This window comes from Erythrolamprus reginae, chromosome 1 (assembly GCF_031021105.1).
Source record: "Erythrolamprus reginae isolate rEryReg1 chromosome 1, rEryReg1.hap1, whole genome shotgun sequence".
NCBI classification, from domain to species: domain Eukaryota; kingdom Metazoa; phylum Chordata; class Lepidosauria; order Squamata; family Dipsadidae; genus Erythrolamprus; species Erythrolamprus reginae.
In genome coordinates, this window is record NC_091950.1 from 136848349 (window position 1) to 136873661 (window position 25313).

The 25313-nt window shown below is 37.8% G+C and overlaps 1 protein-coding gene across 2 annotated transcripts in view; it reads right to left on the minus strand.

Annotated features, from left to right (window-relative positions):
• The window catches only part of B4GALNT4 (beta-1,4-N-acetyl-galactosaminyltransferase 4), a 233145-nt gene that overhangs the window by 54888 nt on the left and 152944 nt on the right, over positions 1-25313 (minus strand). For both annotated transcript variants that reach the window (XM_070766261.1, XM_070766268.1), the window contains exons 3-7: positions 22300-22410; positions 12826-12921; positions 11785-11875; positions 11233-11333; positions 3095-3162 (exon numbers count right to left, since the gene is read on the minus strand). In XM_070766261.1, the coding sequence (XP_070622362.1) occupies positions 3095-3162; positions 11233-11333; positions 11785-11875; positions 12826-12921; positions 22300-22410 (467 nt within the window). The remainder of the gene's footprint in view (positions 1-3094; positions 3163-11232; positions 11334-11784; positions 11876-12825; positions 12922-22299; positions 22411-25313) is intronic.

Here is a 25313-nt window from a genome sequence, read left to right on the forward strand (position 1 = left end):
AGATGTAGCCATAAGTGAGTTGCCAGTTTCACTGAAAGAAGAATAAAAACAATGGGGATGAAGCTGTCAGACTTCTAATTTGACAGAAAGTAGCTTAACTTCAACATGACTAGCCTTAGTGTAAAACACAGAGAGAAGACAGTAAAGGAAACAGAAAATACAGAACAGATAGTAAGAAAAGGGAAAAGACTAATGGAAAAGTAAGTTTAATTGCCATTTAAGCAGATTTGAGAGACAACCTGGGTTTGCAAAGCCTAAAATGAGGATGAGCAGTTTACAGTTCAATGTTTGTTGAAGTTTAAGTACAATCTTAGCACATCATGTAAGCAAGACTATCATGTTAAGTGGTGGTGTGATTTATTTCATTGGAACTACAATGTTATGAGAGCATAGCAAATTGCTTTGTGAACTTGGATTAAAACTGGCCTTGGGTCAAGAAAGTTGGGTCCAAAGCTCACCATCTACTGCCAGTGAAGTCAGCTGACATAGCTCAATTTTCAGAAAATTAAATAATAATAAGTCACAAAATAAAAAGACCTGCAAATAGAATGACCATAGCAAAATAAAGCAAAGATAGCACCAATAGTGATAGGCATCTTGGGCACAATCCTAAAACATCTGCAGCACCACTTAAACATCAGCATTTAAACACCATCAAAAATGCCAAATCCAGTCTGAACATCTGATTGACTATGAGACTAACCATAATAATAGTATAAAAATGGCACTTTAGTTGTTTGCTGTTAGCAAAATAAAACAACAGAAATCAGGTCAGTTGCTACTGTGCTTTCAGCTGGCAATTGGCAATTACCAGCAAAAAGGAACTCACTAGGCTGGTTAACTGGCAAGGAAAGAGAAGGATGTGGTTTCGTACCATTAAGTAAGCCCAGTGCTATTACTGAGCAAGCCCTGCTCCATAATGGGGTCCCAACACAGGTATGAAAGGAAAGGACTTGCCATAATTAATCCTGCTTTGGTGCAGACTCCCTGCTTGCCTCAATATATTTTCATAGCCGTTATTCAGTGTTCTGCCAGTGTATCTCAACCACCCGTAATTAAAGGGTAATTAGTCCAGAAAGACACACACCACACGATAGAAGGAAAACCCAAAAGTTTTTATCAACAGAAAAACAGAAACTGCTCTCTTTTTAAATGTCAAAGGGATTTTCTGGTACATACAAGGCACAGGTTAAATGCAATTCAAATGCTCACCCAATAACTGGGAAATTCAGTCCAATTCTAAAGTCCAGAAAGTCCACACACAATCTTGAACAGCAAAAACCATGATCTTGACGAAACTATGAATCAGAGAAACTGCCATGAGGCTAAAACAGCAGGCTGCTCTTTTAACTGTAGCACTAATTAAAGCAGCCCCACCCAACCACAGGTGGCCTCATTTATCTCCTGTAATAATCTTTCAGTTGTTGTCTCCTATGCATCACTCTACACATGCGTGGATGTGTCATAAATTCTTGTTCCGAATCCAGGGATGATAAGGATGATTGATCTCCTGGGCTGTCTGCCAAACTCCCTTCTTCCAAGTCACCCCCACCTTCTTCTTCTTCCGAGGAAACTTCACTACCTGCCTCTGTCTGCAATAAAACAGGCCTATGACATGTTGATGTTTCCCCTGCATCCACCTCCACATTCCTTGGGGCAGGAGCTGGGCCAGAGCCAACCACAACATCCAGCAGTCTGTTTCTCCTAAACAGTCAACCATTCTTAATACCCAATATGTTACTTTTAAATGTGGAATCACATGGTGCACGACCACCTGATATTTGTGAATTTGTTAAGATCTTTGAAAAAAGCAAGCTCACCCCCCTTCAACCACATCTCCAATGTGGAGATCATTATTCTACCTGGTCAGGCAAGAGGTTCAGAGCAACTGTTTTGGGGCATGGGCTTCACCTGGCCAATTCTGTCCATCTCATGGATCAATGTTGAAGCTGAGTGGGAGCAGGTTATATTGAATCTGATTATAATATACTGAAATACACATGAAGTCTTTCTGCAATGTGCTCTTTACATGATTTGTTGGGAAAAGTCCTTTGAACAGACTCCTTTATGTTAGCATATATAGCATGGAAAAAGGGGATAGAATGTTGAGAGAGAGCCAATTTGCATATTGGTATGTAAATCAGTTTTTGGCAGTTGGAAGATAGAATTCTGGGGATTCCTTGGTGAATCTGCATCATAGAAAGCAGATGTATAGAGAAATATAGTTATACTGTCAAGTTGTTTATTTGTGCAAATATGAAATCAGTTCAATGAGAAAAGAAGAAATAAAAGCATAAGATTTATATTGGAGTCATTGTATCTGTACCATATATACATAGTATCACAGTTCTGCAATGATGGGTCTCTGCTGTATGAAGTGAAGAACATCACTTATAACCATAAATAACATAGAAATCCAACACTTTAGAGCCTTTAAGCATCAGTTCCCAGAGGTCTGAGTAGGGGACTGTGAGAAGATTGGGAAAGAGTGGTTGAAGAAAGATAACAAAACCAGGGGTGGATTGTTCCCAGTTTGGCGAACTGGTAGCTGCGGTGGGAGGAAGCTATCCCCTCCAGCCTGGGACGCTTCTGCGCATGCGCAAAAGCATCATGCATGTACACAAGCGAACCGGTAGTATCGTGCACATGCACATGTGAACTGGTTCAGTAGTGGAATTTAAACCCACTACTGAACAAGACTCTCTGCTGGGTTGAATCTTTTCTGGAGATTCTCATGCTTCCCATAGAAAATCTTCTCATCAGCAACAGGAACTGAATCAGAGTGTTCTATGGCTGTCTGGGGACATATCAAGTTCAACTTACCTCTCCTAAATGATTTCAGATTGAGCCCAGATTCAGCAAAAGGATTATGCATTCCTGAGGCTACAGTAATCTCTACTTCCACAGATTTTAATGGAGAGAGTTAAATCAAAAACAGACCAGCCTGAAGAAAAATGAAAAGCCATTCTTCCACTTCATGACTTGGCTGCTCTCCTTTGTCAGTTTTGAAAATAGTGAATTATTCTTCCTTTAATTCTTAGGATCAGTCTATCCGTCAAAATGAAAAATGGAAAGGCATGGCGGAAGCACCTACCGGATTGGCTTCGAGACTTGAGAGCTAAATTTTGTGAATTCTCCTGGAGCGGTCCACTCAGAGCCCAGCTAAGGAGAGGGGGAAAGAAGAAGAAATGAAGGTATTATTTCATATATTTTTTTTGCAGAAATAAAAAGTATGGATGCTTCCTAATAACTTCATTAGTGACAACTGACATCTTCTGCTTAAAAAAACAGCTACTTGGAGAAAGTACCTTCTTCCAGTATTTTTTATTTTATTTTTTTACTTTTCAGTCTCACCTACTGAGATCTCTTGATATTCTCCTATTCAAGCACTAATCTAATTCAGTCAGGCTTGGCTTTTGCAAATAGGCACGATTGAAAAGGACTGGTCAAACAAGAATGGCTGGCAACTGGTCCCTTCTGTGATAATGCAAAAATGGCAGGCTTGTCCCACGATAAGGCCTCCAATCTCTATAATAGTGAGAGTCAGTGTGGTGTAGCGGTTGAGTAGGTGATCAAGAAATCGGGAGATTTTGAGTTCTAATCCCACTTTAGGCATGAAAGCTAGCTGGATGATTTTGGGCCAGTCATTCTCTCTCAACCCAACTGACCACAGAGGGTTGCTGTTTTGGGAAAAGTAAGAAGAGGCAGGAGTATTAAGTATGCTCCCTGACTTGAGTTATATATAAAGTAATAAAAGCTGGATAAAAAAAACTAAAAATAATAACGCCTGAGATAAAAATAGTTGTAACTTTTCTTCCCCCCCCCAATATATTTTATTAAATTTTCTTAAAATAGACAATACTGACAAACATACATTTAACATAAAAGTGGGGTTGTATCTTCCCCGCTTATTCTTGAAGTAAAATTTCAATACAAAAAAGAATACATTCAAAAAGGTTTAAAATCAACTTATTACTTTAAATGAAAAGAAGAAATTTGGATAACTTTTTATATTAAATCTTCATACATTGTAATTCATAACTCTTAAATCTTATCCCTAATAAGTCTAACATAACACTTAAATCATAACTCTACTAATACAATACTATTATTTAATCATTTATTTATTTTTACTGTTAGTGTTAATATTTCTTCTTGTTTATCCATATATACACTTTGTTCCATATCTCATAAAATTCTGTTTCTTCTTGATCTTTTAACCGTCTTGTCATCATATCCATTTCAGCGCAATCTAATATTTTTTTAATGACTTCCTCTTCTTTGGGGATGTTTTCCCCTTTCCAATTTTGCGCATATATTATCCTGGCCGCGGTCAAAATATGAATAACTAAATGTTAAATTTCTTTCTTATATTTCTGATTGGTTATACCCAGTAAGTAAAACTCCGGGTTATTTCTATCTCCTGTTTTACTATTTCTTTTATTATTCTTTCTATCATTTTCCAGTAAAGCTTAGCTTTGCTACACATCCACCATTGATGGTAATAGGAACCTATTTCCTTCTTACATTTCCAGCATAATGGAGATGTCTTTGGGAACATTTTTGCTATCCTATTTGGTGGGAGGTGCCACCTATAGAACATTTTAATTTGATTTTCTTTTAGGGAAACTGATTTTGTCATTTTCCAATTTGAAATCCAAACATTTTCCCATGTATCTATATCTATTTCTTTACCGATATTTTTGCACCAACTTATCATGTTGTCCTTTTCAACTACATAAAAGCTACAATGTTTTCCTCTTCCAAAGACATTGTCCCAGTTTTTTTTCTAAATCATTTGTGTCTTTGTTAGCATTCCCATCTCTGCTACCTAGAGCTGAGGCCAAAGAAAATGGAACAGTATGGAAATTACATGAAAATCAATGCTCCAGCCTGCATCCTATCCCTACTAGTCTCATCCCCGCCCCCTTGTATTTGCATTTATGGGGAGGAAAAAAAATGGTAGTTTTGTGAAAGTAACAACAAATCTGCTTTCCCAATTACTCTTAAAGAAAATGGGGAAGGGAGTTACAGGGTACCACAGCATGTTGGCATCAAGAGAGGAAAAATTCAAGGGTAGGCAGAGCAATGGAATACCGAGAAGAAAAGCTATGAAACTAAGTATTTGTTAGGAGGTAACAACTAAGCTGTAAATTAATAATCTCAGCTGGCGATAGCTTCAGAAACTTCCAGAGCATTCTCATAACACAGGGATGTGGCATTGATCCTAGGTCTGGCTATTTCTTATATGTGAAAGGGGGCATAAATGTGCATGTTTTGACCCTGGCCTTTGTGTATCCATTACAAATATCTTACATTGAGAGAACTAATGGCTGTTCTGGGACTTGGCTGTGCAAGTTTAAAATATGAATATAAAGGAAGATTTAATTTTGTGTTGCTTTAATTTGTTAACCGAATGTCAGAAACCCAGATTATGAATCTGTTTAGTACACCCTGGTGATTTCAAAACTTCCCAGTGTTTGAGAGTCTTTGAAATATAAGTGAGATAAGCAATAAAAACACATGTTCAGAGGAAGGAAAAACAGATATGAAATCTGATCAATTTCATATGAAAACCTGTCTGTCTTGATAGAGTGTTCCTAGCAATTGCCTACTTCCTAATGTTTTTAAAATCTTGTTATTAAGCATACATACAGTATTTGTATTTGTTTTTCTCCCAAGAGTTCTCTTTCTTCTTTGCTCTTTTCTGACAATCAAATTCAGAGGCTTTAAACTCAGAGCTGAAAAAAATGGTGCAGCGAATGCAGTTTAACCCTTTCAAATCATTTTCTGGCACAAAAACATTATGCTCACATTGCTATTAAAAAAAAATCCAGTCCAGCTCAGCTTCTTGAAAAAATTGTGAAAATAACTAAGAGTTTTTGCAAATTCCTCTATTCCTCTCATACTCTTGGTTGGAATAAGGAATCCTAGAAAAATAACTCCAAGCACAGGAAATGTTTGCCTGAAGTCAATTCTTTGCTTGGATCTGCCTAGCTGGTGTTGTCCAGATGTGTCTGATCCTGCTGGCTGCAAGTTGGAGAGATGCTATTCCTGAAGGCATTGAACCAGGAATGGCTAGACCAGTGCTTCTCAATTATTTTCTGTTACCCCCCCCCCGCCACGGAAGAAGAAGTAACCATTTTGTACACCCCCCCAACTCTCTGATCTGCGCCCCAATTAAGTTTTACTATTAATATTAATTATTTTACTTATTATAAGCTGCAAGCAAACTATTGGCTGGAGAAAGCTGCTCTACCCACTTACCCGGGAGTAAGTTACAGGGTAGCCTGTTTTCAGTTAGGCCGGCATAGGTTACTATGGTTAGGGACTTCTTTGGACACGGGGCCAGCCAGGTTAATCAAGTTGATATTTTGGAGTTGTTGGCCTGGCCCATAAGGGTTGCCATTGCTGGACGCTCACAGCGAATGGTGTGGAGGAGGCTTTAGGGTGTTGTTCAAAGCTTTTGCCCAACTACAGAGGATGCTCCTCCTTGTTCAGCAGCAGGTTCACCACACCATTCATGGCTACCATGGCATCAACTGAGAACAACAAGAACCCACGCAGCTGCCCCACCCCGCCTGGCTGCCTTCTCTTTTGGGCTCAGAGCAGCATGCAATTGAGCAAACACTCCCCGTCTGGGGGAATTGATTGAGAGGGACCATGCATGTTCCCTGGGGGGTCACCTCTGGCATTGCTCAGTGCCCCCTCCAGGGGGATGCACCCCAATATTTGAGAAGCACTGGGCTAGACTAAAGTAGCCAGATATAATAGTTCTGGTAAGAAGGGGATAATTATTAAAGTATATAAAATATATAAAGCTATAAAGTAGCAACACCATTCTCATTGTGTGTGAGAATTCTGTTCAAATAAAAGACAATGCGCATTTCCATCTTTAAACATTATATGCCAGGTATTACCAAATTCTCTAACTGCTCAAAATAGACCCTTTAGGTTTTCAGGTGAGAAGCCAAGCTAAGAGCAGAGTCAGACAGTTCTGGATTTGTTTCACAGATCCAACCTTTTCTTTGAAACCTTTTGCTGATTCCATATAAGGTATAACATGCCATTAGTATTTAACGTATAAGCACACCAGTAATATTGAATGAGCAGTCCTTGAGGCCTTTATCATGACTTTGCTGCTTCTGTCAAAGATACAGATTTTGCTGAACAGCAAAACAGCGCTACGATTGTAGAAATCAAAATAGCCTAAGGAGTTGCATTAATTCTCTCTCTGTCCATTACATTTGTGTCTGTAAATGCACAGGAATGCACTTTTCCCAGATTCAGAAAAACCTACAGAGAAACTGTTGACAGCATGGGGCCAGAAGCACTTATTTAGCTGTTTTCAAACATTTTAAAGCTGAACAGCTGAGCTACAACTCACAAATATTGAAGATTTCTCTGCTGAAGTTATTTTGTACATTTTTATGCTTTTCATGCTCCTCTTCCGAGTCTTCGGAGAGGGGCGGCATACAAATCTAATAAATTATTATTATTAATTTATTATTATTATTTTCCCACCAGTGAAATCTACTTATCTTCCCTATCAATTTGGAAGTGTGTGCTTTTTCATCCTTTGTGGATGTGCAGAACTTTTTGTGCATGCACAGAGGGTTATAAGAAAAGGAAAATGGCGACATCCAGGTGGGTGGACAGAGCTTTGTGCTGCTGCCGCTCCCAGTAAACCCAAATCAGGCCGAACTGGTAGCATTTCCCCCCTGACATTTTCCCAAAACAGCAAAGTATTCACAGTATGAATGGATTTTAATAGGATGCCCAACTGCTTGGGTCACATAAAGAGATAGATTTGATAAAAGTTTATGGATTGGCTGTTACAGGAGAAAGAGGAAGCACAATTTGGTGCAGATTTCCATTTGTTCCCAGGTATTCACCCTTGAACCTGAAGGTTAGACTTCAGGGTGTCTTGTTAAATATCAAGTGTGTTCATATAAAGACCGCTTTCATTCATGTCCTGGTAGCACATAAATGGGTAGACTCAGCATGCATCACTAAAACTTGATCAGGTGAAGAAGTCAATATAGGTTTGCTACATATATGCCCTCCTAGATATGAAGTCCTTCAATAGCCATTGATGATGACCAGTGATGGGATTCAACCAGTGCAACAACTGCTTCGCTCTCAGCCAATTATTGGAGCTAGGGGTTCTTTCAGTCCCACCCTTACTGGAAGATACCCAGCTGCATAAAATCATCCTAGGCCAGATCTGAGATGCTAGAAAAGTCTTTGCCTTATGCTGTAAGGGACTTCATAGGATTCAGACTGAATTCTCCTTTATTTTTGACCCTAAGGAGGTTACACTCTCCTTAGACCAGTGTTTCTCAAATAGTGGAGTGGGGGTCCCTGGGGGTGGCACAAGTGATGCCAGGGAGAGGTGTGTGACCCTGGGGAACATGCTCTTTTTGCCGCATACGAAGCGCATGTAGTGCTTGACTTCACTGTGATTATGGTGGGAGACAAGGAAAGACTAGTATGTTTACTGTGTCTAAAAAGGTTAGCAGCGGAGAGCATGAAACCAAATAAATTAAGGTGTTACTTAAACATATTACACCCCAATCACGCCAATAAGCCCCTTGAGTTTTTTCAACGAAAATGTGCTGAATATTGAAAGTAATCATCCTGGCAGAGAATCCTGCCCCCCCCAAATGTTTACTTCTTCCTGGGGGAGCGCGTAACAGAACATAATTAAGAAACACTGCCTTAGATGTGTTGTGTATACTCCTGTTCAGTTTGGGGATTTTGCAGATTCTGATTCGGAAAGTGTTTATGAATTAGTGGCAGGGCCTGATTTACAGGCAGAAGGAGGAGGAGACCAACCACTGGACGTTTCTATGATTTCAGATTCAAGTGAAGAGAAACAGATATTAGATGGGTAAATCCTTCTTTCAGATGCTTGTGGAGACAAAGGGAGCAAGTGTCAGAGAAGAAATATTAAGGAGAGCAACGGGTTAATTAATTAATTAAGTAATTAATTCATCACGTCCGGCTGTCAGCGGAAGAGAAGAGTGGAGTTCTCAATCTGCTATTAGGAAATATGGAGGTGTCTTTCAGCAGCTCCGAAAGTAAGCTTTGCTTTATGTGCTTTTAATTGCAGTTTTTATTACCCTGGGCTAACGGCTGCCTAGCCATAAATCTTAGAATGACTTGTGGAATGCTTTGATGATTTTGATGTTGCCTTGACTACCAAAGACTGAGATAAGACAGCGCTGCGTGCCGAGATGACGTAGTGTGTAATAGAAGGAAGAAAAATAAAGATGATGTTTTTGTTTTACAAACTTCTGCATTTAGCAAGCCTTTATTCCAATTAACAGTGGCCTTAGCTGGAGATCAGAACAAGATGAAGTTAGCAATTTCCTGAAAACCTTCAGGTCCTACAGAACAAGAGATAGAGACCAGGACCAGAGTTCCTGTCCATCTTAAATTAATGTGCAATTTGGAGTCTTTCCCGGGTAAAGAAACCTTACCCTATGACCACACCCAACAACTAAATGACTATAATCTGGGAGTTATCTCTATCTATAAAATTCAATTGGTGCAAATGTAGTTGCCTGGTTTGTGAGAATTGTAATATGATCTTGTGGTTACTATTAGTTTTCCAGAGACAATCCAATTTTCCCTCCTTAATCTGTAATGCCCTTTGTGACTTGGCTTTATGTTATTTGAGGACTTGCTCTCCTAATTGGATGCTCCCCAACCTATACATGCATGCAGGGAAGGCAGTGATGAGTTCCTATGGGTACAGTCAGGTACACAGTACCAGTAGAAAAAATTTGGTCATGTATGTAGAACCGGTAGAAGAATTTTGAATTTTTTTATTTTTTCCCCTTCTGGGCTCTGGTTATGTTTTATTATCACAGTAAATGAGGTTGAATGTGTACAATTTTAGAAGAGCTGTGCGTGCGTATGTGCACATAAATATACATTATCTACTATATAAACTGTATGTATAGTTTATATAGTAGATAATGTATATTTTTGTGTGCCTGTGTGTAATATGTATGTACAAATAGTAATTCTATATACATAAAACTAAATAGTATATTTTGGATGTTCAGTAATAGTAAATAGGGAAATTGTATCTCTTCGAGGAGAGAGGTCAGTCACCCTAACCCAAACCCTGTCAACTTGAGTGACGTCAAGTTGACCACCTTTAAACAGTCACATGACCTTTAAGCCACCCCGTCACATAGTCGGCAAGCCACACCCACAAAATAAACCACGGCCACAGTGTGGTAGTAAAAAATTTTGCAGCCCTTCACAGGGGGAAGAGATGCTGAAGGACCCAGAAGCTGTCTTCCTGTGGCCTTAATGCTATGGAATAATTTAACCTCGAAGGTCTAATTCAGATTTTCCTCCAATCCATCAGAATCGTTTTGTTTAATCGCCTTTTACAAATTAATGTGTACTTTAGTAAACTTTTAATTTTTTGTGACACTGGGCTCCTGCTTTGTTTTTATTTGATTGGTGTTTTGGGTTATGATAGTTTGGTCTAGCAGTTGGACAGAGTAATTGTTTGGGATTTTATATGATGCTTTTATGATAGTTAATTTGTAAATCATCCAGAATCTGGGAGCTTGGCAGTGCATAAATAACTGTAATAACTAATTAACTAAGTCAATAAACCAAAGCATTTTGCCTGAAATCAAACTGCAAATCTCCTTCTTTATATGGGAAAATATGTCTTATTTCCAGCATTTTTTTACTGTCTAACATAGAAGTAAATAGACTCTCCATACATAGTATGGAAATGAGAATTCTATTTTCACTCTAAATGAACTGAGAGAAATAAGCATAAACCTTGTGCTATAGACATAGACAAGTAACCTACAATGCAAGGCAGTGTTAGTGAAGAAACCAAATGGGCTCAAGCTGTGAACCACAGGAGCAGAAGGGGGCTTGCATATAAAATATCACAATTGCAACATGTGAGAATTTCAAACAGACTCTCAAACACACACATTTGAATTTTGTACAATACATTTAGGTTTTAATTATGCAGCTTCCAGATGTAAAACTCACAGCTGAGTTGGTTCAAGGTTTATATGACTCCCAATGGCAACACTACATTCATTTACATTTAACTCTCTCAGCAAGGAACCAAAGAGATGGTGCCAAATGATACTGTTTGTAAGAAGGCTGTAAGAAGCACATCAACCCATAGAAAGCTGCTGCAATGCCTTTGTCATCACCTTATTATCAAAAGTTGCCCACCTTGCCCACAAATGCCACCAGACGTATATTGGCTGGGGTCTCATCAGAGCTGAGCCAAAATTCAGAATTATCATCCGAAGCTACAGAAAACTGAAAATCTCCTATAAGACAAGAAAAGAAAATTTAGCTAATAAGAGCAGGAAAGTTGAAATTTAAATTTGTTTCCTGTCCTGGCAGGCTACCTATACTGTCTTGTGATCTTAAATGTTTACTCTCTGATCTTAGAAACCTGGAATGACAGTGCCTTATTGTTTAGTTTATTTTTAAGAAGTGAGGGGGGAGGGAGAGAAGGAAATACTTTATTCAAAAGTCTCATAAGCTTTTTGAAGGCACAAAACTTATCATGTGGGAAAGGCACTGAGGAGCAAAATGTGTTACAATCACTACTTAGATAATCTGGTTTTCTCTGGAGCTGTACAATAATGTCCAAGGTGAGACTGTGAGACAATAATCGGGGAATTTTTTTTGAACAAAAGTATTCTGACATGAAACTAGGAGAGAGAAACTCCAGAAAGGAAGCTCTGCCCTTGAAGGAGAAGTTATTGTACTCACCATCTTTGAAGGGATGAATGTAGCCAAAAATACGTAGCCCGTAATTTTTCCACTTGGGTGACACAGCCAATTTTTTTACTGTTGTACGAGTCTAAAAGTTAGAAAGGAAAAAAAGAGAGGCTCTTTCCATGTAACATTCTATTTCACAGTTGGAAGTTGGACAAATGCTATCCAATTATATTCACTGTGATAGCACACTGGACAACAGAATTTATATATATGAGCTCCTCCTATGTATTGTGCAAATTCAAAGCATTACACAAAACATCAGCCGAGTGAGGGAATGCCAATTAAACTTTCTCTCCAGATACAGTAAATAATGTCCTATTACTTTAGAGTTATTGTCTGCTTTATTATGTGTTGCACTATTGTCTTGGTATTTTCCTCTTTTAAGCTCTTTTACATTGCTGGCCTTTGGCTATAAAATTCATTTACTCATCCAGCAAAGTGACTATTGTAAGAATCTAAAGGCACCATTTATAAGAATAAATGAAGTCAAGTGGGAATTTTTATTGTACTGCTGATCTTCCCACACTACTGTATAGCTTTCTCTATCCTATCCTAATGTTGTGAGAGCTCCCATATTTGGCCACAATCATAGTTGTATAGACTACATTTTTACTCAATTTTCTGTCCTTAGATTATACTGAATTGCAACTCCAATAATTTCTGAACAGCACAATCTTTAATTAGGAGAACCTAGAGCCCAGCAAATTATGATGGGACCCGAGAGAAAAGGCTGACTGTGATTATTTTACTTTTGTAACACTTTGATTTTTCTTGCTTTGTTGCATACAAAGAGTCAGAATGATAGGAACAGTTTACAAATGCTATGAATGAAAGAATGAATGAATGAAAAATACTATTAAATGAAACATATTACTGGCATTCACTATCATACAGATAAAGTCAAATTACATTTAACAAAATGTAAATTCACTTCAGAAGTGCTTAAGAATATTTACTGCATAGAAAAGGAGAAGCACACTCTTGGAAGTTATAAGGAACTGGCATTTTTTTTGGAGAATAGATTATACTCACATGAGGATATAGGGGGAAATGCAGATTCTTCCTTAGATGTCCCACAGCTCCTCCACACCAATCTTCAAATACATGCAAGTTTGCTCTGCCTTTGTACTGCAAAATTAAAATGTCATTACTTAGGCTATACATAAATTCTCTGGCAGCTTTGTAGTTTCTGGCGTATGTATAGGCATGCAGGAGTGTGTATGTAAAAAAATAAGAATAAAGAATCTGAATTCTGAAAAATTTGTATTTTAGCTTGTATCATCCCAAACCAATATTAAATAGCTATGGGAGTTCTTAAATACAAGATTAGTATATAAAATAACTTACTCCTGCCAGATAAACCACCTAAGTTATTAATAATATTCACCAGTTAGCAAAAAAGGAAGACTGAATGCCATTAAACAAAATGGAGCATCACTCTATAAAATATTACCTGGCACTTACATTATGAGAGGTCCTTGATGCTCTTGGAGCTTGGTCATTTTCTTGCAGAGGTTTCATTACCCAAACTAGGTACATCTTCCGTGCTAATAAAGAGTGGTGTTTGCTCCCAGTTTATATTCTAGTGGCCTGCTCTGTCAGCATTGGTGGGAATGATTTTGGAGGTTATTTGGTTGAGTTGTTTAGTGTTAGCTTATTTAGCAGCTCCTTGACTGAGTTATTGTTACTTGTTGGTATGAGGTTGATTGTTGGTATGAGATTAATCTATGCCCATCTGGGTGTTGATTCCTGGTGATGTGAATGGGATACTTAGGTCTTTTTGTTTCCCTTTGGCTTGTGCATTGATTCTTCTGTAGAGTATGTAGATATTGTTTATATGTATTGAATCTACTGATGGCCAATTTATCAGAGGGCCAGGCTTCCAGGACTTCTTTGGTGTTTTTGGACTTAGGTTGTTCTTGTGTAAGAACTCTGTTCAGATAAGACAAACACAGTGCAACAACCCTGAACAGCAGAAAAAGGAAATATATCATCTATACAAATCTTCCAGCAAAATGGATAGACTAATACCAAGATTAACAACAGATTAATGATGTGTGCATCAGATTAACATCAGACCAACAATCAAGAACTAAACAATGCCCCAATCAAAGAACTGCCAAACAAATTAATAGTAAACAGCTCAATCAAAGGACCTCCAAGATAATTCCCAACAACAATGGCAGGGCAAACCACTAGTATATAAATTGACAGCCATTCCTTACTAGTACGGATGATGTTACCTAGTTTGGGTGATGAAATATCTTCATGAAAAGAACCAAGCTCAGAGAGCCAAAGATCCCTCATTTCAACCCTGAATTACAAATGTGGATGTTGAAAAACTCACCCAACAGGCATACCAGAAGTCCAGAGGCTTCAGTGAGACTGCACATATGCATGGAGGATGGGAACCAGAGGGGGTTGTGTGTGCATGCCTGAGGGGGAGGGCATTGCATTATGGGTGTGGTTACATGCACAAGTGCACCCTTTTAGCACCTGAGCAAAAAAACTTCTCCATCATAGACCTAGACCAATGTTTCTCAACTCTGGCAACTTTAAGCTGTATGGACTTTAAATCCAATAATTCCCCAGCCAGGGAAATTCTGGAGTTGAAGTCCATGCAATTTAAAGTTGACAAGGTTAACAAACAATAATCTAAGGCTCATTCCAGTCAGTCTTGGCTATAGGAAAACAGATACAATAGTCTCTTATTAGACAAAGAAATATGAAATGAAAACTACTGCTCCTGGACAGCCAGAACAATTCATGAAAATCTTTCCTCTCAGTATTGCCTTTTGGGCAATTGTCCATCTATATTACGGTCATGGAGTAGCACAAAAAAATAAAACATTAAAATAAAACAAAAGTGATCAAGGCATAGTAATATATTACAATTGATGGTGAAATCATCAGTGGTCTGCCTGATTTTGTAGACAGTGTAACAAAACATAGAAAAACTGAATCATACAATCATAGTTGTACATAAAAACAATCAATATTTCCTGGATATTTTATCAGGTTGGGTGTTACTAGTCCACGAGTCCCTACAGAGGGGGCAATACACAGGATATGAGCTGTAATTTCAATGCCCCCCTTGTTTACAGGGGCACAGACTCAAGTCATATGAAACGTTTTTATATCTGCCCTCCAGAATTGCTTTGGGCAGAACGTTACAGCCAAAGTTAATGTCCTCTGAAATTTTGGAGACAATTATATACTGTAAATATCTCACTGTATGTTCAAGACCCTCCTTGTCTTTCGCAAATTACTCAAGACCCACCTTTGTCGCCAGGCATGGGGGAGTTAGGATATTCCTTCCCCTAGTCCATTACAAGTTATGTATGGTATGTTTGTGTGTATGTTTGGTTTTTATAATAAGGGGTTTTAGTTGTTTTATTAAATTGGATTGTTACATGGTGTTTTTTATCATTGTTGTTAGCCGCCCCGAGTCTGCGGAGAGGGGCGGCATACAAATCCAATCAATCAATCAATCAATCAATCAATAAATAAATAAATAAATAAATAAAAACAGGGACATCCAACCTTAGCAACTTTAAGACCTGTAGACTTCAACTCCCAGAGTTGAAGACTCCACAAGTCTTGGGTAAAGCAGACAGATCCTGATACTTAATACTTGTTTAAATGCATTAAGTACAAGCCCATACCCCATCATTAGGAACTCCTCCTTGGAGAGACTGAGATAGCAATAGCACTTAGACTTATAGTAGGGTTTTAAAGCCCCTCTCAAAATGGTTTACAGAGTCAGCATATTGCCCCCAACAATCTAGGTCCTCATTTTATTGACCTTGGAAGGATGGAAGGCTGAGTTAACTTTGTGCCTAGATGTTGGAGTTCTAATAAAGTAGTTCTAATCCATGTTGATGTATAATTACCATATCTCCTTCCATAAGGAAAGGGCTCAGATCTGTGGGGGGCTACCTGCAGATTACCTTTTTATAATTCAAATCCACTCAGTTGGTCACAGCCACATGAACAGTAAGAGCCTCTTTCTATCGCTGACAGCTACACTTTAACATTATCCAAGCCAATATTGGTACTAAACATAATTTGTACCATCCAAATACTGTCTTTGTTAAAAAGAGGACGTCTGTCCAGCTAGAACAAGATGTTTGGCAACTGCTGCATATTCCCAAACTGTTTTCATCAACACATGTCCACTGGAAAAAGCAGTTCCAAATCCAACATATAATTTTATTAAACCAAAACATTACAGTACATTAACCTCAAAGTTGTATGGAGATCACCATTTTATGAGAAGGTTGAGAATTTTTTGACAGAGAATCTTAACTCACACCAAGGTTCTTTTTGCCTGCGTTAAAGACTATGATGAAATTATACTTTGCGCTAGTTCTGGCCTTGCGTATCTCCACAAAATTATTTTGTAATTTCTTTCTAATTTCTTTCTACCCTCTGAGGCTCATTCTGCTAGTTAAACACTGCCACCAACTTAAGACTTTATTCATTCTTTATTATTACAGTATTGGCTTCTCCTATAGTAATTCTGGTCTATAATGTATGATAGCATACTGAAGACACACACAAAAATGTATTTTTATTCATGCCTTGCATTAGCAAGTTAATGACAATTTTTCAATGGAAAAGAAACTTATTTGTAATTTAATAAGTTTGGGGTCACCTAGTAAGCCTATGGAAACCCAAAATCTGTTTTAATAGGGGGTTTTCTAGTGTTGTGTGCTGCAGAATCTACTGGATTTGGTGGCCAATAAATTTAAAATAATGACATCACCAACTACTCAAGTAAATTACATAACAGGGAGAAGTTAACGTTATACATCTTCTCTATCACATCCAGATACTCTTGAACATGGGGGACTTTGCTTGAAGGCACTTTCAAATAGATAATCTTGATGTGTCTTCTAGAGTAATATAGAACCATGTGAAATAGGGCCTTATCATGGATAAACATGTATATTATGCACCTTTAAAATTAGCAGACTTACACAAATGAGAAATGTAGAGAATATAAAAGTTCCTTTGCTACTCAGAAATGGCCCTTTGCTATTTTACCCCACTGATTAAAAAAAAGCAGCTATAACCATTAACTAGCACCTTCTGAATGTTATTTGACATATATTTCTAAAAGTTTTAAGAGAGGTACTCTATCTTTTTAGTGCAGTTATATGTAAACCGGATGTCCCATTTTTATAGAGGTCCTTTAGGCATGTGATTGTTTAAAATTTATTAACCCTCTTTAGCATATATTAACACATGTTCTAAGTAGAATAAAATCAACATATAAGTTATAACTTATTCCTCACAATATAATTTAGACTTTGAAAAGATCCTTAAGACATCACCAGAGAAACTGTCTATAATGTATAAATTTATGTTGGAAATCTGAACAAGAAGAGACAATTTATCATGTTTGATAGATGGGTTTAAAAAGCAAGAAAATTTGGGATTCAGATATACACTGATTCAGAGGTTTTTAAAGATTATTGTACAACTGAAACCAGAGGGTTTCCCCCTTTAGGTACTGATGGACAGTTAGAAAAAAAAGTCATGGAACTTTGTTTCCACTTATGATAACTGCTGTGAGATTATTGTGCACATAAAAATGAAAAGATGCGGCATTGCCCACAATGAAAAAATGACTGATGAAGATGATGGAAGTTGATGAGATGGCTTTATTGATTTTTCATTTCATCAAAGAAAGCCAGTATCAACATTTATCCCTAACTGGAAAACCGACTCTTTGTCTAAAGCAGAAAAAAATGAATTTGCAACAACAGGGGCATGTTGTAATCCTAGAGCAGTGCTTCTCAATTATTTTCTATTATGCCCCCACTGGGAAGAAGTAAACATTTCTATTTTGGGTGGGGGTGGTATGAAATTTTTATTTTTTTCTCTCAACATACATTCAAACAATACAATACTAAGCCGGGGTGGCGCAGCAGGTAGAGTGCTGTACTGCAGGCCACTGAAGCTGACTGTAGATCTGTAGGTCGGCGGTTCAAATCTCATCACTGGCTCAAGGTTGACTCAGCCTTCCATCCTTCCGAGGTGGGTAAAATAAGGACCCGGATTGTGGGGGCAATATGCTGGTTCTGTTAAAAAGTGCTATTGCTAACATGTTGTAAGCCGCCCTGAGTCTAAGGAGAAGTGCGGCATAAAAATTGAATAAATAAATAAATAAATATACCATCTATTTTCCATGAATAAAATGCAGTATTTTGTTAGTAACTCATATCAATCATAAAAAAATGATTTTTTTTCTAATTTTGTCATCCAGTTATATACATTATCTTTTAATTAAATTCCCTTCTTAATGTTCCTTCAAAAACATAACACCATTAATATTTCTAACTTATAAACATTATGCCGTAGTGCCTCCTCCCTCTCTTTATTCATTTTTCTGTAAGCTAAGGAAACCCTGTATAACCAATCAAATGTTAACAAAAAGTTTTAAAAACACAAACAAATTTCAGACTTTTCCCCTCCCTCTAAATAGTACATTTTGACTAATCCCAAATTTTAGAATTATTTCCAACCCATATAACATTTAACCAATTAATATTATCAATTCTAATTAATCCACATTTCTTATTTGCATATTAATACTTCTAAATATTCTATGATTTCAATCAATTAAAAATACTTCTAAATATTCTCTATTTTCAATCAATTAAAGATCATTAACATCATTAATCTCCTTAACAATTCTGAATTTAATTGCACTTATACATTTATCTAATTCAATATCTCCTACTACATATTATTTATACATATTTTAATATAGTCAACACTAATAACTCTGTTAATAAACATCAATGCCTAAATTCATATATCTAATAAAAAAGTAATTAAGATTAGATTTTTTTTAAAAAAAATACTCAAAGCTTAATCAACCCTTCTCAAACTCCAATTTCTTTAGTCTAAACAGAACTTTGACCTGAACCACTTTCTTTCTTATTTTTTTGTATCCCCTTTTAATCTCCTTTTCCATTTTATTCTTTCTCTTTCTTCTCTTAACACCTTCAATTTTTGCAAATGTCAACTTTTTATGTTTTTCCCCCCATTCACTTTTAATTTTACATTCTTTTTGAGTCTGGTCAACCCTGGGCACATATTTTCAATTTTTCCCTTGTGCTAGTTTCAACATGTAAAATTTTGTATAAAAGGCTATGAAAAGATTAAATCAGTTAACTCCTGTTCAAAATGCCAGGTAAAATAAAATGTTATTCAACAGTTTCTTAAAAATCATAATGACTCATACAAAAGAACTCGATTTACAGAGATGATTCTGACGAGAAAACATGTTTTCCCCTATTTCCTCCTGATGCTGAAAAAACTACTACACATAATATGGGTAATATTTGATTCCAAGAGTCTTGGCATCTCCAGCTGAAGGTCAAACCCAGAGGTCATTGCAGTCAACCCACATCCACCATTCACAATTATGAACCACGCAACAGCAATTCCTGAATCCACAATCTTGCTGAAAATGGCCCTTTCCCTTTCATAACATCTCTTGTTGCAAAAATAATCCCATCCAAGCAGTGATTCATAATGTCCTTGCTTCTTATATTCAACCCTCAGCTGGCACACCTCAGCTGCTGCTCCCTAGGTTATCTTTGAAATAGAGGCCTAGCCACAAGCTTCGTTAAAGTCATAGGAGCTGAGGGTATTATGGAAACAACAACAAAAAAAATGGCTGAGATAGAATAATATCAACCTAAATCCCTGATATTTTCTCACGAAATCAGTGTTTTAGAACTGATGCTTTAATAAATACAACACACATCGTGCCATTGTTATTTTGCACGAAGTTAATGTAAGATGCTGATCAGTTTCCTGAGCAAATCTAAGTATTGAATAAAGCAAGTCACTAAAAGATGTGGAGCATAAGTGCAGGTCAGGAGAATAAGGGTGGACCTCACATGGAGGTGGGGAGGATGACAAGATAGTCCAGAGGGCAGGTACATTGACAGAATAGAATAGAATAGAATAGAATTTTTATTGGCCAAGTGTGAGAAGGCCTTTGTCCTAGACCCCACTAACTGGAATAATTGGACTGATGAGGCTCACAGCATACCTCTCAGTTGGCATGGGTGGGATGGGCCAATCCCTGTGGGATGCATTTCTAATAGCTTCTCTGCCTATTTTCCTGACATAATGGCAGCCAAACAGCATCTGAAATGCCCAGATGGAAGTATCTTGTTGCAATGAAGGGTATTACTCCAAATCCTGTAAATAAATCTCAGCTAAAGATTCAGCAGGAGGTGAGCCGGATCAAAGAGGAGGAAACTGAATCAATTAAATCTTATTTATTTGCCTGAACTAATTGTAGAACCTCCCTGGCAGCATCTAAAAACATTGTTTTGCTGCTATGAACATAAACCTTCAGGAAAGGTTCAATTATTGTAAGATCATTTCATAAAACAATGGTCTCCTCAGCCAAGAATTAGTCTATTCACAGGCTGTTACAGCCTTTTGGCAGAGAACGTAAGCTTGACATCAAATGCTGAAATCCATTATGAAACTTCTATGAAGCATCAGAATAGAAACAGAGCAAATATTTTAATTTTCTTTTATACTTCCCATTCATTTCAGTGGACTGCATCAGGCTGGTCCACATAAAACATCAGATGATTAGGCTGATGTTGGTTTTCTGTGATTTGAAGCTATTGTGGCTTAATGTCATTTACAAATCAGACTACTCTGGCTGCTTTATCAAACCATGATTTGGGTTGGCTCCAACAATTCAATGACAATATTTCATTTAATAATACATTTCCCCTGCAAAATCACCAACTCTAAATTACCTTCTCTGTCTCTTGATGGGAATGATAATTGGCATAGCAGGAACCAAACACAGAATGAAATATATATATATATATAATTTAAATTAAATTCTGGGGCATATATAACAGGCTTTGTGTGCTGTTCCATTTTGTAATCCAATAAAAATAAATTCCACAACATACAGTAAATCTTATACTGTTAATACCACTTTATAAGGCCTTGGTAGGGCCACACTTGGAATACTGCATTCAGTTTTGGTCGCCACAATACAAAAGGATATTGAGACTCTAGAAAAAGTGCAGAGAAGAGCAACAGAGATAATTAGGGGACTGGAGGCTAAAACATAAGAAGAACAGTTGCAGGAACTGGGCATGGCTAGTTTAATGAAAAGGACCAGGGGAGACATGATAGCAGTCTTCCAGTATCTCAGGGGTTGCCACAAAGAAGGAGTCAATGTATTCTCCAAAGCATCTGAGGGTAGAACAAGAAGCAATGGATGGAAACTAAACAAGGAGAGAAGTAACTTAGAACTAATGAGAAATTTCCTGACAGTCAGAACGGTTGATCAGTGGAACAACAAATCTAATAAACTATAACTTGCCTCCAGAAATTGTGATTGCCCCAACACCGGAAGTTTTTAAGCAGATGTTGGATAACCATCTGTCTGAAGTAGTACAGGGTTTCCTGCCTAAGTAGGGGGTTGGACTAGAAGACCTCCAAGGTCCCATCCAACTCTATTGTTGTTGTTGTTGTTGTTGTTGTTGTTGTTGTTGTTGTTGTTGTTATATCAATAATGACTCTTTTGTTATCAAGCTTATCTACATGAGCTGCCAAATGTTCTCCAGAACAATTCCATTTTGAACTATGCTTCTAAAAGCCAAAGATTCTATCTTTTTGCAAAGAAGTATTCCATAGGCATGGAGAACTTGATTGAGGAATGTGGTTCCCTTGCTTCCCTCTTCAAATCTTACATGGGAAGGGCTTTTAACTTCATATCTGGCGTTGGATGACTTGACCAAGTACCAGGAGTGGTATTTGCTTACTTTCCCTACTGGTTCGCAAACATAAGTGCCTGCCTTCCGTGCATGTACATGGTCTTTCACTCATGGACTTTGCCCTTGTGTGTGGCTTAAAAACGCACCTAAATAGGAGGGCATAGCACTGGGGCAGGTGAGCAGGTTGCCAGGCCCACCCACAGATGGCCACTACCAGTTCATCCAAACTGGTCCGAATAAGCTGAATACTAAACAAATAATTCCCTCAATACTGTCAAACTTTTTACTAAGTCTGCACTTCTATTTCTACTAGTTTTTTCTCATCGTTCCTATCACCCATTTCCTCCCACTTAGGACTGTATGACTGTAATTTGTTGCTTGTATCATAAGATTTTTATTAATATTGATTGTTTCTTCATTGCTTATTAGACCCCTATGACAATAATTAAGTATTGTACCACAACACTTAATAGAAAATCTATATTTTCTTTTATGTACACTGAGAGCATATGCAAAGACAAATTCCTTGTGTGTCCAATCACACTTGGCCAATAAAGAATTCTATTCTATTCTATTCTATTCTATTCTATTCTATTCTACCACCTCTGCCAAGTACCAACCATATTGGACTTTGAAAATAACAACCATTACTTTCAATCATATCAGAAGTGTATTGGCAACCAGTGCATCCTCTGTAGTTGTTCTGGGCCAAATTATCACTCACCTCTTCCTTCCAAGGTAGAACATGGCTTGTTACATTTGGTTTTGAGGCTCTTCCAGTTCTGTCATGACTATACCTTTTAGAAAACCACCCGTGAACTCCTTGATCGTCTACCTGTAATTTTAAAAAAGGGAAATATAAATAAAATAAAAATTAAATAGGATGTCATTTGTAGAAGACAAAAGAAATATGTTTTTGGAATTATGCCTGATAATTCCAAAAGATACCACTTCCAAATACAAATAGGTTTGGAGAAAAGTGGTTGATAATAATAGAATGCAGGTGTGTTGAATGAGATACTCTGATCCAGGCCTGTCAAAGTGGTGGCCCATGGGCGGGATGCATCACACACTGGCCACTCCCACCCCAGCTCCACAAAAGCAAAAACATATGTGTCATCTGACGCAATCAAGTTTGACACCCATGCTAGGTGGTTAAAAAAAAGAGAATAATTTGATTAAACAATGGATCGATCTGTATATATTAGATTAGACACAAATCTAGTATAAAACTTTTCTTTTCTATTTCAAATGCTACAAGAGATATTGGATATATAAAGATAAAATTTCACTTTTAGTTCCAAATCTCTATACTGTGATAAATTCAACGCTGGCTTCTCTCTATCTATATGACTAATCTTGATTTAAGGTAATGAGCTAATAAAGTAAAAATTAGTTCACATTCTCAACACAACTTCACTGTACACTCGCCCACCCTCTTCTTCTCTTCTCTTTCTTCACCTCTTTTTTTTCTCTTCTCCTCCTTTTCTCTCTATCTCTATTTTTTTCTTCATATTTTCTTTCTCTTGCCCTTTCGTAAGTCTATATGCTTACTGAATGCTATAATATATATAGTAGTGCAATAGATTGTACTATCAACTGTTATGATTGTTTTTTATGTTTTGTATATTTGTAAATAAAAATGTTAATTAAAACAAAAGTTTGACACCCATGCTTTAGACCAGTGTTTCCCAACCTTGGCAACTTGAAGATATTTGGACTTCAACTCCCAGAATTCCCCAGCCAGCAAATGCTGGCTGGGGAATTCTGGGAGTTGAAGTCCAGATATCTTCAAGTTGCCACCGTTGGGAAACACTGCTTTAGACCACCTTCCTGTGTACACTACAGCAGATATACAAAGAGTGCAAAGGAGGAGGAAAATCATCTAGGTTTCTTCAGATACACAGTGCTATCACTCCTGAGACATCCAGATCAGACATCTCAGCAGGAAATGACTCAGACCTGCCCCATCAGCTTATGTCAACCATCCTTCCTTATAAAGAGACAAATTACTTAGGCAATTAGGGTATTCAAAGAAGGGAACAAAAGGCTTAGCTTGTGATCAATGACACCTTGTCAAATTCCTCTTCTGGCAGAATTAATTCTCAGCCAGCTGCCACCAATGAAGGAAGAAAGGGAAAACACCCCAAACATTAGCTGTGTCACACCTGGCCTTCTCTCCAGTAGCAAAAGTTTTTTTTTTAAATGCCTTTTAAACAGGTGGCTGCTTTCTGCAGGATTGGGACTTTTACACTTGGCCTCTAATTCACTAGCTTCTTCCTTATGAGGAAACTGTCAATGAGGCAATCAATGCAATGGTTAGAAGGGCGCACAGGTGAGCTGTGGCAATTGGAAGCACTTGCTCCCATCTGTGGCCCTGATCTCATTCATGAGCATCTATCATAAAAAAGGATTGGCTGTCTGAAATGACAACTGATATTCTATCTGTCTGGCAAACACCCAGCAAGATGTGGGCTTATGTTGTTCACAAGAACTGCCAAAAGAGAAAAGAGCTATTTGCAGAACTGAGCTACATCATAATAGAAAATAGTCTTCTCTATGTAGTGTTTTCTCTAGGTGGGAATACTGGGAAGTAGTCTAACATGTTGAGAAGATACTCGGATATTTATTCATTATTTATTTATTTGTTAGATTTCTATGCCACCCTATTCCTCTGACTCAGGGCGGCTCACAACATAATACATAACATGCAGAAATTTAAATTTAAAAACATACTAAATGCCAATTTATTTATTTTTAAAAAACCCAGTCACTCAAATTCAGGCAATCAAACATGAATTCATTCATCGGCTGAGGCTAGAAGTTGGCCTTAACGGCCCTAAGCCTGTCGGCAAAGATGGGCCTTTAGACTCTTACAGAAGGCAGTGTGAATCTCTAGAGGGAGTTGGTTCCAAAGGGCCAGGGCCACCACAGAGAAGGCTCTTCCCCTAGGTTCCACCAGGCGATGTTGTCTAACTGACAGAACCTGGAGAAGACCAACTCTGTGGGACCTGAGTCCCGACTGGCCGCTGGGACACATAGGGCAGAAGACAGTCCCATAAGTAATCAGGTCTGATGCTTTATAGGTCATAACCAAACTTTGAATTGTGTTCAGAAACCAATCTGCAACCAATTGCAGCTTGCGGACTGCTGAGGAAACATGGGGGTACCTTGGGAGCCCCATGACTGCTCGCGCGGCTGCATTTTTCATCATCTGAAGTAAAAGACTATCTTAAAAAAAGTAAAGTTGGAAGGGACAAAAACAAATATTCTAGTGAGTTCTACTAGTGAGTAAAATTTTTATTTTTACATGAGAGGACCTCCCTTTGCTTGCGCCGCCGCCGCGGTGTCCTTTTTCGTAAAAATAAAAATAAATAAAAATTAAAAATCTGTAAAAATAAAAAACGATGGGATTCCAGGGGTGGAGCTTTGACGTCACGTATACTGGCAGGTTGCTAAGCATGCCAAGGTGATCACTGCTGGATTCCATCCTCCCTCCATTATTCTAGGGCCGATCCCGGAATCCAGGAAGTGATCACCTTGGCATGCTTAGCAACCTGCCAGTATATGTGACGTCAAAGCTCCGCCCCCGGAATCCCATCATTTTTTATTTTTACAGATTTTTAATTTTTTTTTTTTTATTTTTACGAAAAAGGACACCACAGCGGCGCCACAAGCAAAGGGAGGTCCTTTCACGTACAAATAAAAATTTTACTTCCGCCCCCTGAGTCCCTTCGT